The 16165-nt window shown below is 39.9% G+C and overlaps 1 protein-coding gene across 7 annotated transcripts in view; it reads left to right on the top strand.

Moving 5' to 3' along the window:
- Positions 1-1252: 1252 nt before the first annotated feature.
- Positions 1253-16165, top strand: part of atxn7l1 (ataxin 7-like 1) — a 32364-nt gene continuing 17451 nt past the window's right edge. For 2 of the 7 annotated variants that reach the window (XM_039792003.1, XM_039792005.1), the window contains exons 1-3: positions 1253-1398; positions 1803-1871; positions 8667-8771. In XM_039792003.1, the coding sequence (XP_039647937.1) occupies positions 1302-1398; positions 1803-1871; positions 8667-8771 (271 nt within the window). In that variant the 5' untranslated portion in view covers positions 1253-1301. Of the gene's footprint in view, positions 1663-1802; positions 1872-8661; positions 8772-15601; positions 15714-16165 lie in introns of those variants that run through there. The other 5 variants (XM_039792008.1, XM_039792006.1, XM_039792009.1 and 2 more) reach the window with 5 other exon arrangements.

Raw genomic sequence — 16165 nt, 5'->3', positions numbered from 1 at the left:
ATCCTAGCACATCATTGTATAATGACCAGAGAATTCAGACATATTTAATCAATGATGTCCTCTATTAAACTCAAACTATAAATGTAGCTGTGGAACCCTTGTACCTCTCTGAAAGACCTTTGGTTATCCCTGGTCCCCACTTCAGGAACCACTGGTTATGTTATGTAGATGTTTTCTTTGCAGTGGTTTTGCTATTCACAAAATTAAACAGTAGCTGTAGCTTTAAAATATAATCTGAGCTACTAAAACCATAATATGATTCATGGGTCTGACCTCCTCTTTCTAAAACCCATTATTACCATTACTTTGCAACTCCCTGGTAACCCCTTATAGTACTCTAATTCCTTTTAATGAAGCAGAGAGATTTAAATCTAGCATTGGTACATTTTTAGAGTGGGGAGTTTGTCTACATATTCATTCCTGCCAGGTCTAATATTATACAGTTATTTCAGGTTACAAAATGCCCAATTGCCACCATTTTTCAGTACAGTGTAGATAGCATAGATCCCTTATATACTAAGGATTGCCTGTGCCATTGTTAGTAAGGCCAGACCAATTAAGGCTAACAGTGCAGATAGTGTTACCTTTAGTGGATAATGAAGGTATGGTCTTAAAATTTACAGTCACAGCAACAGGTAGATGGATCAGTTCGTTATAATGTCCCCTTGATCTTACATCTTACTGGTGACATTTAGCAATATTGACTGGATGAGGTGAAGTTATTATCACTACAAAATAGTTTTAAATGCCTGGCAAAGAATTGTTGAATGAAACATCCCCCCATAAACATAGGTTTTGTTATACAAAAGCATACAATAAATCCCCCTTCTTTATGATAGAATTCAAATACCAGACAGATAGCCTATTGATACATTTCCTGTCTTTGTAGTTAATAGGTCCACTAATATCTTGTAAATAACTGACACTATCATTTGTTTTTTACGGCATTCCGTTATGTTACCCAATGCTATTAATTAAAAGATCATTTATAATGTTTTCTAATGCAACAGAATGTAACCGTATAACTGCCCTACAGTAAGAAATCTGTATAATATGAATAGGCTGTATGTAACAGAGACTGTATATAAAGAGGTACTACAGTAGGCTATGTATACTGAACTTTTGAACTTGTACATGCTCCCTCTCTGTAGCTCAACATCCAAACCCTCCGACAGATGCCGAACCAAGCCGGAGCCCACCGACAACGACGTCACTATATCTCGTTCTTTCGTTTTTCGCCTGCTGCGTGCGAAGGAGAGAGGAAAAAACGGCTCTCAGCAAAGCAACAAGAAGGAAGAGCAATGGCGACACTGGATCGCCAAATACCAAGTCCGGATACCTTCCTTTGCGAGCCTTGGTCTTCCTTCGTCAGTGCGGCTAAATTACGTTTTGTTGACAGTAAGTTCGCACGTCGGTAGCGTTGTTGTTTTTGCGGACAAACTGTCGGGAAGTGCGTGGTCCAACTGCCTGTGTTTGAGTTGAGTAAGCTCCTCCACCATGCAGGGTCTGTCAAAGCGCAGCAAAGTAACTGTCAAAAAATATTACTACGAAATGCAATATTAATAGGTTGCTTTCACAGTCTTGCAAAGGCGCGTGTGCGAAGCTAACCGCAGAGTTTGTACCATTGGCGCGTGCAGTAATGATATCCTCAACTGTCCAGCTGTAAGTTTGTTAGCTTTGACAGCTTCACTTGATTTAGGAAGCCAGCTAATGCTAACCTGATAGCCAGTCTCGGACCAGCATGGCTCCACGCATGGCCCCAAAGTTTGTTGTAAGTGGCTGTTGTGTTTTTTCTGACGCAGACTCGTCCTTGGATAAGAGCGAGAAACAGCTTTACTGCCTCGCTGAAGCCGTGAGGCTCAGCAAAGAAGGTGAGGAAGTCACTGATGGATACTTAACGCTGTCACTTACACTATGATGGTTTGTTATTGTTTTGTTACATGCTCTGCAGCATTAGGATTCCAGGATATTTCTGTTTTGAACCTCTTGTCACAGAAACCACCATTGCTGGGCATCATACATACTTTTACATTACTACTTTTACATTACTACTTTTTTTTAAATGCATACTTTAGTATAGAAAAATGGTGTCTGTATTACAAAGCTGTATTACAGTAAGTATCCTGTAACTATTGATTGTTTTCTCCATTAATCGATGAATCTTTTGCCCATGAAATGTCAGAAAATTGGGGGAAATGCCCAAAGTAATTTCCCAGAGCTCTTTCAGATTGCTTGTACAGCTAAACAGCTGTTCAAAAGCAAAATATATTCAGTTTATTTTCATACATAACAAAAAAAAAAACATCAGAGAAGCTGGAACTGGAGAATATTTTGCATTTTTTGCTTGAAAAATGATTAATTGATTATCAATTAATTTTATTGATTAACTGACAATTAATTGCCTAATTGTTTCAGCTCTAGCTGAAAGATACAACATAAAATATGATTAATTGTTAACAGTATCAAATAGAGCTGGGCAATATATCGATATTATATCGTGATATGAGACTAGATATGTTCTTAGATTTTGGATATCGTAATATGGCATAAGTGTTGTCTTTTCCTGGTTTTAAAGCCTGCATTACAGTAAAGTGATGTCATTTTCTGAACTTACCAGACTGTTGTAACTGTTTTATTATTTGCCTTTAGCCACTTAGTCATTATATCCACATTACTGATGATTATTTATCAAAAATCTCATTGTGTAAATATTTTGTGAAAGCACCAATAGTCAACACTACAATAGCGTTGCGGTATCAATATCCCGGTATTTGGTCAAAAATATCGTGATATTTGATTTTCTCCATATCGCCCAGCCCTAGTATCAAATATGAACCAGTAGCTGTTATGTTGTGATACTTGTGACACAGCATTATTGATGTAACCTGAGGTCACTGGATGTTTTGGGTCTTTCAACATCAGGCCAGGTGACGGTGTTAAATGTCATATGTATTAAACTTAAGCAAAGCTGTTGGAGATAAATGAATATAGCTGGAGCGCAGGGGTTCAGATGTGTTTTCAGTATTACCTGTAGTCTCTGTCAGCCTGTTTGATAGAAATACTGTACAGTATCAGCAGCAGTCAACTAGAAGTGCTTGTACTGTTGTGTGTTTTTGGTATATTTATATGTATGGTCTATAGTGTGTGTTATACTGGTAAGACGTGTCCTTAATGTGTGAAGCTTGTGTATGGCTTAAAGTCTGTCTTATATGTATTGTCTTAGCTGTGTTGCTTTTGTGCAAGAATATAGTTATATAAATCCTATGTATTTTGAGGGGGTTGTGGGGTGCCCCTAAGCAGTGAGTAGGTACCTCGACACACCCAACACCCCAGGGACAGAGCCAGAAGAGTTCCTCCACACCTCACAACATATAATTACCCACAGGACCATGCGCTGCACACTGACACACTTGAGTCATCGCTGAAAGTTTGAACGTGTTGCAGCCCTCGTACAAACACAGTGACACACAGAGCTGGGAAAACTCTTCTCACTCTCCCTGGTCAAATACCGACCCCCCTCGTCCCCTCCACACACACACACACACACACACACACACACACACACGCTCACTCACATGCCTCATCTTCCTTTCTCAGAGCCAAACTGGAGCAGGGTTTTTTTTCTGAATTGCTGATCAGTTGGCAACAAGACACTAAGGCCCGCTGAGAGTGATATGCACACAGACACCCTTAAGCCTCACAAACACACAGTTTGTAAATTTGTATCTAGCAGAGAGTAGTGTAATTCATTGTTGATTTATATATTAGGCTACATGTTTACTCACTTGACACTTCAGTGCACACACACATATTTGTAGATGGTGAGCTCTGGTTGGCAGTAATTGGTGTGTGTGGTGCAGGACGTGATTGGTATCTATGTCTCTTTCTCACTCACACACATACACAGTGGAGATGATGACAACCAACAGCAACTTTGTCGGGCTGGATGGACAGCCACTGTCATCGTCTCACTAGAAATAGGCAGTGCTGTAATGCCTCTCTTTGTATGTTTACCACACTCTTTAGTAGGGAGGGCAATTTTCAGGAACATCATGTCATTTATAGCGATGCTTTAGGTGATCATTTATTATAGCCTTCTTCGAGTGTATTCAATATTAGTGCTGGGCGGTATGACCAAACATTTGTAACCCTGTATTTTTTAAGATTCTGGTGGTTTCACAGTATTTTTATTTTGTTGCATGAGGTTTATATTGTATTATTCTATTGTCAGGAGTACATATAGAATAAAAAACTGGCGGCGTGATTTTGTAAATGTACAGTTATTAGTGTTACAAATTTTTAGAAAAAGCATACAGCATTTTATGCAAATTGTGCAAGCTATGGCACAATACTTTTTGCAATACATAAGCTGTTTCCTCCGGTTTTTGAAACCTTTTAGCAGAGGGTTTTAAATTCAAAATTAGTCATTTAGTAAATGTGGTTCTATTGTCTGCATTTAAATGATTCATGCTGAAATTAGTCATATTGCCCTGTCAACGCTTGAATGCAGTGAAATAAAATGATGCATACATTTCTTGTACTTTTTGCAAATGCTATAAAGCAAGGCGATTTCAAGATCCATGACACCATATGAAAGATTGACAGAGTGAAAGCTGCATGGAAGCAAAACGGTGTAAAGTCTACATCAAAAACTTTAAGAGCTGAAAAGATTAGTCAAAAAATTAATCGGCAACCATTTTGAGAATTTTGCTTTATTTTTCTTCATCTTATGTGATAATGAACTGAATATGACTAATGCCACCTTAGGCTTTAGGAAATTGTGACTGTAAAAAATAAATCGTTGACATTTTGTAGACCAAACAATTAATCGATTAATAGAGAAAATAACCTGCAGTTCAATTCATAATGAAAATAATTGTAAAAGCCTTTAATATATTGTCAGAATTGAAGCATAGTCTGAAGTAGAGGGAATGTTTGACAAAAAAAGAAGCAAATGAATCAAAGCCTTCTGATAAAATATTGGAGTGGAATGAGCTTGTCCTTGGTGTCAATGTATTCAGTCTAGATGTTAGATTGTAACTCTAGTTTCACATGTTGTGATATATCAGTGAAACCATTCATACCGTTTGTAATCCATAAATGGCTTCATGTAGTAGTTTCCCTGACAGGAGTTCATTTTCAGCCTGGCTTTTATACCTGATGAAACAGATGTTTGACGCCTTAGACAGTAATAAGTTGGGAGAAGTAACTTTAAACTTTTTTTTGAAATTATGATTTATTGTAGTCTGGTTATCATCAGAACAAGCTCAATCTTTTCAGATTGAACATTAGTCTGGGGAGTCTGCTCTGTATTTTCCACTTCACAAGAGGCGTGATCAACGGGCATAGTTCAAATGACTCTGTACGCAATTGGATAGTCCTTCAACCAATCAGACCAACGATCCGGGTGACGTAGCTCGAAAGCGGGCGGCATCAACGGGTTGCTGCGCTTCGGTGGCCGCCATGTTGAATGTAAACAAAAAGCTGCTTGGTCGCTTCTCTATCGTCATCGTGTTAAACCCACCAATAGCGCGCCAGGTGGATAAGCCAGTTTGTGATTGGTTCCCGCAGATTTGTAACGGAAGCAGGATAGATAAACGTACAGGTTTCCAGCCTGAGCTGCAGGGGGAAATCAAATCGCCGGCAGATCGGGCTGTGTTTACCCAGTCTAGATTTCTTGATCATAACTCAGCACATTTGTTCAGTTTCTCCTTGTGACATGCTGTCTTTACTGCTTTATTACTATTGCTAACAGGTTTGCTTACAACAACCAAATGACTTGGGATTGTCTTCATACAAGATCCGAAAAACATCTTGAACTCTGTAAGATTAACTCAGATTTAGATCTTGGAGAGTTTTGTGAAAATGCAGAGAAAAGTCGAGTTTGTAGCCTGGGGTCTGCAACATTAACTGCCAGCCACCTGTTGGTAAACTGGTAAGTTTACCCTATTAGACATTTTGGCGCAGTACCAATAATTATCTGGTGTGCCTGTTCAAAAAACTACTCTGAAGCAAAGCTGTTGCTGTCTGTACTCTCCTCTGGAACAGTTCCTATGCCCAAGGTTTCCCCTATGTTGGTTGATTATAGGTCATCTACTCAGTGAAACATGTTGCTGTTTCTTTGCTACAGTTGCATTATTACTTACTGTGGGTGTTAGTCAGCGAGACCTCGGTTTTCTAGAGCAGGGCTGAGTAATTTGATGTTCTCTTTTTCTCTCCATGTTGATACTCAGAGCATTTTTTTATTTTTATTTTTTAAAGAATTTTCTTTGGCATTTTAGGCCTTTATTTGTGACAGGACTGCTTAGACATGAAAGAGGGGAGAGAGAGGGGGGGGGGGGGGATGACATGCTGTAAAGAGCCGCAGGTCGGAACCAAACTTGCGGCCGCTGCGTCGAGGACTGAGCCTCTGTATATGGGCGCGCGCTCTACCGGATGAGCTACCCAGGCGCCCTACTCAGAGCTTTTAAACCATTTTTGGTTACCTGTAAGTTCTTTTGAAGTTGATTTCCAAACCACAGTTAATCAATGGGAAGTTGATTTATTACTCTAAATGTAATCCGTGTCCAACGATTGATTGTTTTAGTAGCTCCAAACATGTTTATTCACCAGTGACTGATTGTTTTTGTAGTTCATTTTAAGGCCTGTCAGTCATTTGGCAGCGTGTGGCAGTTGGCTTAAGAAACACGCACAATTCAGGCTGCAGAAATGGGCTACCCACTTAGTTTGCATTCAACTTGGCAGATGCAGAGGAAATTGCATTCTTGCTTTTTTTGCAGTACTCCCACTAAAGTCCTTTTGCATATTTTATTTTGGCTGGGCTTTCTGTGTAGTTTATTACACAGAAAACGATCACAGGAAAAACACAAACTGTGGGGATGCTGAGCAACCTTTTTGAGCAGAAACCACTTGGCAGGTTGCACTAAGCTGCAGCAGTGTTTTCCAGGCTCTGTTCAACTGCTCACATTACAACGTTATTAACACTTAACAACCTGTTGACTATAATGACAATATTAAAAAGTAGTTTTTCACATTCAGCCACACCTTTCCATTTGTGTTTGTATTGAAGCCCAGATCAGGCCCGTTTCAGTCAAGTCAAAAACAAACACTGCAGTCTATTTGCTTGTGAGGGAAAGCAGTTTCTGGTCGGCAAACAACAGGAAGCAAAGAGTTTGAATTGTGGCTTAAATCCAGCAGCATGGTTAGAAATTATGGGCATGGAAAATTAGTGAGAAATAATCTCTCCTTTTGTATTGACAAGGTGAACTTGTGCAAAGCATCTTACCGCTAACTGCTTCAATGCAGCTGCTTGTCATCTAACGGTGGGCCTGATGTGAAAGCCTCTACCTCAGCAGCTTATATCAGTTAGCGCTTTGGTATTACTATCTTGCTCTTCATTCAATTCATTCTCATTACCCTTCTGTATTCATTTAACTGTAATCTTTAATTAGTATTAACATTACTCCAAAGTTATGAAATATTCCTACAAGTGATCATGACAACCTGTGTGTGTGTGTGTGTGTGTGTGTGTGTGTGTGTGTGTGTGTGTGTGTGTTTGTGTGTGTGTGTGTGTGTGTGTGTGTGTGTGTGTGTGTGTGTGTGTGTGTGTGTGTGTGTGTGTGTGTGTGTGTGTGTGTGTGTGTTTGTGTTTGTGTGTGTGTGTGTGTGTGTGTGTGTGTGTCCTTGAACACTCTGACCTTTGGCAGTATGTAAACACACACAAGCTCCTGTTGTCTACATATTTGTATGATATGCCTTTGACCTTGAGTAACACACACTCTGATGGGCCTGAAGCATGACTTCACAAAACTCGCCATGCAACCATACACCCACACATTCTCCAATTTTTCCCATGCAAGCTTTCACAAACGCACACATCTAAACACACCCCACCTCCCCTCAGTAAATCTGGCTTAAGCCCCATGCTAATAAGTGTTGTGAATTCTGTCAGCAGAGCTTGTTTGGGTACAGCAAGCTTAGCCAAAGAGATAGTGGTTATTTTCCATTGGACATATTTCTGTCAATCTTCAGTTTAGTTTGGTGGGTGGGGCATCTCTTTTAACTCCTGGCACAATGTTGCTGTATGCTAGCTAGAACGCAGCATGCTAGTGTGTTGGAAAGGATTGACTGTCCTTTCTGTCCGTCTCTTTATGCCCGTCTGTTTAGTGATTAGAACACACATTATCATCCGGGTTTCTGTGGAGAACAGTTGGTTATGATGCACCATGTTACTGATAATTGTGACTCTCATTATCTGAAAAGCAGCTCCAACGCTCAATAATAATGTTAAGCATTATGAGCTTCAATTTCTGGCAGCTTTATTGGGGGAGTTTTAGAAGCTTTTAGTGTAATTAAAGTACTCTATATATTTTATTTGTGTTCTTTTTTTTTCCACTCTTTTGTTCTACACAGTTCTCAGTTGTGAGGATTTTATTACCTTTTCTGTTTTGTATCCTTGCAAGTTTGATATCTTTGCACTGAGAGTTACTTTTGATACAACTGATACTGAACAGTGTGATAAAGTTGTAGCATTGAGCACCTGAACAAATTAGCCAATTGGTGTTTTTACAGCTAAATTGAGTTTTGCAAAAACATACTGTATTCCTTTAATTCTGATTGTTCTTTTTTTTCTACAATGTGGTCTATGCCATTCATATCATTCTCAGAGATGCTTGTCTGCAGCCAGTTTCCAGCACTGGAGGATTTTTGTCTTGCTGTCTGCCATGTCTGCAATCAGGTGGTCACTCCTCATGGCATCCTCACACACTATGGTAAGACACGCACACATATAAACATTGTCACACATATAAACCTCAGGGCGTAATCATACACTTTACCAAGGTGTGTACACACACACACACACACAATTAATTTTTGGACATTTTAGGCCTTTATTTGACAGGGCAGCTGAAGACGTGAAAGGGGAGAGAGAGAGAGGGGGGAAAGGTCGGAGTCGAACCCGGGCCCGCTGTGTCGAGGGGTTAACTTCTAAATATGGGCGCCCGCTCTGCCAACTGAGCTATCTGGGCGCCCCTTTGAAATATAATCTACCTACAATATATCTTCCACACTAATAAACACCACTTGGTTATACCTTCTAATACTCAGCAGGCTGATAATAACTGGAAAACACTAAATCATTTAAAGAATAATGGACCAGATGTAGCATAGTGGACAAGCTTTTTTTATCCAAGAAATAAGTAAATGGACACAGCCAATTATGAGAATAACTATTTCTGCTCTTAGGATTATGCTTTTGATATTCTCTACTTTCCTGATTTAATGCTACAGATTTTCTTTTCAAACAGGGTTGGAAAATTAATTTGAAACCTTTTAATTGTAGAAAACAATGCTTTTTGGGCCCAGTACATATGATACACACACACATTGTTCAGCTGCATGTGCTTTATACACCTGTAGGCGTACTATAATTTAATGAAATGCAATATTTGTTGCTATGGAGACTGTAATTTTCAGCAAAAAAAAACCTAGTTGATAGATCTAGTTGAGATGTTGCTCTGCCACTATCCGTTTTTGTACATTAAACAAATAAAGTATTAAAATGTATATTTAAATTAGAAAGGATGGATTTAAAAAAAAAAAAGGATAATGTGTAGATAGGAGGCTTTATGCATTCACATTTTAAGAGTGTGTAGTTGTTAAAGTGGTAACACTGTTGAGCCCAGCTCTCATTGGCCCTCCACACTGTCCGTCTAGCTCTTGTTTGTTTTTGATTGTGGCTCCACTGAGCGCGCTCGCATCGGGCTGCTGCTTCCTTCTGTTGGCAGCACGTGCACCACCCTGAGCTGTCTGTTTTGAGCCTAAGAGAGGGGGGGATGGAGAGGGGGGGGGGGCATGGTCACGCTTAATGAAGACACACACTTCTCACTGAGTGGAGAGAGCCCAGTGGAGTTTCATGCACAAACATTCTCACTTTCTGTTTCTCAGCAGAAAGAGGTCAGTGGTATTGTGAGAGACACACACACACACACACACAGACACTCACTCACTCACTTATAGACTCCTGGCAGGCGCTGTTGTTTTGTCCCCCCCCCTCCCCCTTTTTTTTGGCAGCGTTTCTGCTTGCTGACACGCACACAGAGTCGGTAACAACAGGTCTAAAACATACTCACACACACACATACACACACACAGTCAGGAGTGGGAATCTCCTGAGAGCTCCCCATAAAACAAAGCTATCCGCAGGCCACAATATGATAACAAGCAGGCTTTGTAGTGAACCAGCACGCCAAGTTGCAAGTCGTATGTTTGAATCATTTTCATCTTGTTTCATCATATACTTTTATAGTTCTTATTATTTTAACTATAGTACGGTGACCTATACACACAAATGCTCTGTGTCATGACATGAAAAATGCTCCTTCTGACCTGCTGCTGAGTGGATCCTAGAGTGGCCTCTAGGAACTGACCCTGTCAAGATTTTCTTATGTTTTATGCATTTCCTCCCATTGTTGCTCATTCCTCATGTTACTGTAACATCCTCACAAGTATAGTGCCATTGTTCCCTGCTGGGGATTCTACTTTAAATGTTGTGACCCTGCATTTGTATTCATTGCAAAGCATTGGCCTTGTGTATCCATCATGGGATCTGCTGTGTTGAATCAGCACTGAGGCCTTACATATACAAATATGCATGCACACACACTCACACAGAGGAGGAGGGGGTTGGCTGCTTCAGTGGTCAGTGGCTCGGAGTTATACACACCCCTTTTACTGTTCAAGCTTTGCTGTGTATGACGAAGAGAGTGGTGACAACTTAAGCTTGGACCTGTGCTATATGGGTGTTAATATATGCCACGTCTTCTGTTCAAAAAGGTTAGGATAAACTGTGTTTTATACGTCAGAGACTTGTTCCATTTAGTGGATTTGTTTATTTAAATCTCCTTAGAGTAAAGCAAGCATGTATATTCTTAGCATAAGTGGCCACAGTGGGATATCAAATGAATCCCTCACACTGGCTGTGTTTGTGCCATGATCACTCCCATGAGCTTGTAAAGAGAAAATGTGCAGACATTTTCTCAATGAAGATATATGATTTCACCACTCTTTGAAGCAATGTGGAAACATTATTGAAACTTTATTCATATTTAAGTGTTTTCTAAGGGCTAGTATAATTAGTATGAGTTTATTCCAAAGAGCATTTCATATGTTGGTAGATTTTGGGCCCTGAACACCATGACAAATTATGAATTTTAAGGGTCACAACTGATAATTGTGTGCGTGTGTGTAAGTCATGCTTTTGATGCTGTGTGTTTGGACAAATCAACGCACCATGCTGTTCAGATATGTCAGTGTGTATTCCTTCCCGATTCTCTCATCTACTACAATTTCTTCTCCATTCTTTCAGTCTGTCTCCACTGCTGGTGGCCCGCTATGTGTGAGTAAGTCGAGTGCACAGTGAAAGGGTTGGTGGTGTCTGTCTCTCTCTCTACTTGCCTTCCAACTTTACTCTGCAGTAGTGGTGGATTAATTAATCTCTGAGGCAGGTCAACAAAAAAAAAAAATCCTCTGTTTCCTTTCGGTTTCATTCTTCATGCTTCGCGGTGCTTCCCTATATTGAGTTTATTGTTGTGTAACAATGTGTGCCGGGCCTGTGGTGTAGTATCACACATCACATGATGTTTGTCTGTTGTTGGAAAGTTTTGCCCTTAACCACAGAAGTTCTGATTAGTTTAGTTTACTGGTCTTGTTGCTCATTCTCCTTTTGTGTTATTGCGACTTGGCTGTGTGAACCATTAGCCTGGGCCAATTAAAATGCCAGCTGCTACATCAAGGTAGTTTCTTTGCAATTACATTTTTATGGTGTTTAAAAAAATGCAAAGTGCATGGCATCAAAATAGTTTTTACCCCATCTGAGAACCAAAAGGAGAGACATTGCTCAGAAGTCATCTTCTAAGATAATTGATCATTTATCAATTTCTTTTCTAGACTAGATCTTTGCAAGAGAGCAGTGGTTAGCACCTTTTTAACCATGACTTCCCTTCATAGTGATCTTTTTTTCATGGCATCTCTCTATGCTTACTGTCTGATTATTTGTTTGGTTAGCCAGCTAATATTTGGTTATCTCATATTTAACAGTATAAAAGTGTAGCTAATGTAAATGTTGCTTTGTTTTTTATGTGGGGATTGTGTTATTGTTCACTTACATTTATGAAAGACATAGACATTTATTTTTTTAATATAGATTTCCAGTAGTATGTGTACTACCAGAATCCCAATGCTTTCAGTATACTGGTTCCAATATAAGCTTCATTGCCCTTGACTCAGTATTTCTAGATAACCTGAATGATTTTGAATCTTCATAGATGCTTTTCTTAATTTCTCTCTGACTCTCTCCGCTGCTCCTCGTTCAATGTAAACAAACCCAGCTGAGCTCTGACAGCCTCTGCTTCTTCATCATGCAGTGGCTCCACCCACAGGATGAGTCAGCAGCCAATCGGCAACCAGCTGGGCTCTCAGCATTGCCATAACAACAGGCAGGCAGGAGAACCTAGTAGTGAGGGTGCCCTTGTGGTCGAGTGGCTTAGTGACCTTGCCTGGGCAGACATCCATGTATTGTAAATCAGGGCAGTTAGCTCCCTACTGGCTCCTTACTCCCAGGAAGAGCTATGTTACAAATAAGTTCATTTTGTCTTACTGTAGATACATTAGCTGTAAAGGGTTTTATAATTTTGGTCGGCCCACAATTTAAGCTGCCCATAATTATGTTGTTTTAATTTTACAGTTATAAATCTAGTTAGCCAAACAGTACCTTCACTTTTGTTCTGTCATTTTGCAGAATTACTTTTTTATTCAAATTCTTAATTTTTTGCTTCATACAGCATTTAAAAACTATATAGAGAATTCATTAAATAGAAAAATGAACAGGAATCCTGAGAAAAGCATGCAACAAAGCTTGAATAGCTGGTTGAGTTGGACCCCCAACGTACCCAAAGTAAAGGGTTTATTTGGCTTGGCCAAAGGGCACATCTCATATTTCTTAAGATTCAATGTTTGTTATTCCTGCCTGGAAAAATAAGAAAATGTGGAAAAAAGAAGAAAAAGAAAAAAAGTCCATAACTATAGTACAGCTTCATTGATCTGTACAGTTGAGTTGACTAAAATGGTGTGTAAAAATGAAAAAGAATGTGTGATTTAATGTGTGAAATTATTAATGTTGTAGCTGCATACCTGCAAATGTGGCTCTGGACTTTGATCCTGCTACTCTGAATACAGCTGCCTCCCCGGCCTTCTGCTTCCACTGGCCTATTTACACACCTGTCACATGCACGCACGTGCGCACACACACACACACACACACACACACGCGCACGCACGCACGCACATTCTCACATATACTAATTTGCAAAGTACACTCATGTATACACACTGCATGTAGAGGCGTATGACTCTTAATATGCAGGCAAACTTCTTACAGTATAGACTATACCTTGGACAAAAACACATGGTAGTATATAAGTGGTATCATATCATATGCAGTGGCTAATCTCTTCAATACACACTTTGTACACACACTCTCCCTCGTCACCTGCAGTACACGTTCATGTGCACTCATGCACTGTGAGCAAACACACAGGGTCGGTCAGTCTGTCTGCTCAGTGTTTTTTTTTTTTTCTCCAACTTGCTGCTGTTACTACTACACTCATTAACTGGGTTGTAGAACATTGTAACACACACACACTGAATCCCTTATGCTGAATACTGAGTAATGCATGACATCGATGCTACTTGGTCAAGAGTTTGTTTTACACTGGTGACAGCCTTTCAGAAATTATTCTACTTTAAATGAATAGTTTGACATTTTGGGTAATTCGCTTATTCGCTTTTTTACAGAGGGCTATATGAGAAGATAAACACCGCTTTCATGTCTGTGCGAGCCAGCTTAGCTTCGCACAAAGACAGGAAACGGCTAGCCTGGCTTTGTCTGAAAGTAAGAAAATCCGCCTGCCAGCACCTCTGTAGCTCACTAATTAACACGTTATAACTCATTTGGTTACTCTGTACAACAACAAACAAAAAAAATGACACCTTGTGGTTTTACTGAGGTTATAGGACTATTTCAGGCATCATCAGGCTAGCTGTTTTGCCCTGCTTTCAGTCTTTGTGCAAAGTAAAGTTAACCGGCTCCTGGCAGTGGATACATATTTACTCAACAGACATGAGAGTGGATCAGTCTTCTAATCTAACTCTAGTCAGAGTTGGATTATCTCCCTCATCGCACTGGATGAAGGTGAGAGGTCCCTTTGCTCCGTTTCCTGTACGTGCCCTCAGATGCTATGCTAGTTGCACAACAGGTTTTTTGGGAAAATCTTTGTCAGCCATGCACCACGGGTGAGGGTAATCCTATGACGGCTCAGCGGCTAGCTACTGGTTGTGTTGTACAATTTGCACAGGTCACGAGCCAATGGGAACCTCAGGGATATGACGTCTGGTTTTCTGTGCTTGCTACAAGATCTGTGGGGGCACCATCCTGTTGGGATTTACACAATCAGGTTATGTGCGGCTTTAACTTGAAGGCCTGTGGTTAGGCTGTGGGAGCCCCAGGCATGCAACACTGTGTGTGTGTGTGTGTATGTGTTTGTGTGGATTTATTAGGGAGTTGTTTAAGCTTGATCTTGGCTTGTACATGTCACACTTTCCGTCAAATATTTTAAAGCCTGTGGACATTAAGTTTTGTACGTTTGCTATTAAAGGTGGATGCTCTGTTTCTGGAGAGAGATTATTGATTTGAACTCAATACCCAAACAAATACACCCCTCCCGTCAGTGCTCCTTCAGAACATTAGCACGTGCCAGATTTGCCGTCTGTATAGTGTTGTGTAGCTCGGTGCGAGCCACTTTGTTTGTTTGCCATTTACAGAGCCAGGGCTGTGTATGAACACCAGATTTTTTTTTTCTTCAGTGCGCACACGGAAAGCTTACAGGCTGTGAGGAGATATGCTGAATTTGACAAAGCGTATTGGATTAGAATTGCATACTTCACCTTTTAATCTGTGTAATTGTGAGCATATGTGGCTATGCCCACAAGTGAAGTTGCGTACTTGCTTTGTATGTTGATGATTGTGCATGTTTGTACATTTGAAACCGTAGTTGTATTTGTATGTTTCCATGGTGAATATTAATGACACGATTAACTGCTGACTGTTATCAAAGCTTCTGAGTAAAATTTATATTCTGTATATTCTACCTGAGCTGCTGTCTTTAGGTGTATTTCCTCATCTCACTCACGTTTTCTGCAGTTTTCGATTTGCATCTTATCGGCAGACAGGAAATTCGGCTAACCACATGGGCCGGTCTTATCCCAAAACCGCTGCTTTTCACCATGTTATCTATCAGCTAAATCTAGCTAGATCTTTCAGATGTAGGTTATTTACCTTCTGAAGCAGCTGGTAGATTAGAATAACATTGTTTTGAACTGTGAACATAATGACATTACACCTCATTTTAGAGCTAAATATTATATATAATTTGAAATACTTTTAAACCATTGTACGCAATTCAAAACACTTATTGTGAGTTTTCCACACCTCCGTTCTCTGTTTTTTTTTGTAAAAAAAAAAATTCCCTTTGTTTTCACTCAGGTAGCTGGGGTATAGTTTCCATGTGAGACAATCAGAGAGAGACAGACAGTCCTGGACCACACCCTCTCATTCCCTCTCCGACTCTCCCACAAAGACATGCATAGCAAAAACCGTAAGTGTGAGCTTCTCTCCCCTCATACTTTTTTTCCCTCCCACAGTCTTGTGATTTATTCCCCTCTATTTTATTTCTGTGTCTCAGCATCCTTTCACTTGTGTATTCTGATCAGATCTGGGTCAAATGTATTAATAAATTGTTGGCTCTTGTTTGAACTTCGCATAATAACAGATTGGTGGAGTTAATCACACAAGGACACTTCAGATGGTGTCAGGAAAGTTGCTAATTAGAGCAAAGTACACTAAATTAATTAATTAAAAAATACTTGTTTTTTTTGTGAAAAGGTTCTGGCACAGATTTGTATCTCCTGTGTTACATCACAAGCCACTTGGCACTTAAGCATGGTAGAACCAAATAAATACCAATGTTATATATTATATAATCTCCTGTGTCTTCAGCTGTCACCCATCTATGTGACCTTACACACTTTGTCTCTGTCTTGGCCTGTT

Source organism: Perca fluviatilis, chromosome 23 (genome assembly GCF_010015445.1).
Source record: "Perca fluviatilis chromosome 23, GENO_Pfluv_1.0, whole genome shotgun sequence".
In the NCBI taxonomy this organism is placed as follows: domain Eukaryota; kingdom Metazoa; phylum Chordata; class Actinopteri; order Perciformes; family Percidae; genus Perca; species Perca fluviatilis.
The sequence above is the reverse complement of the archived record's forward strand: the minus strand, read 5'-3'. Positions and strand labels throughout refer to the sequence as shown.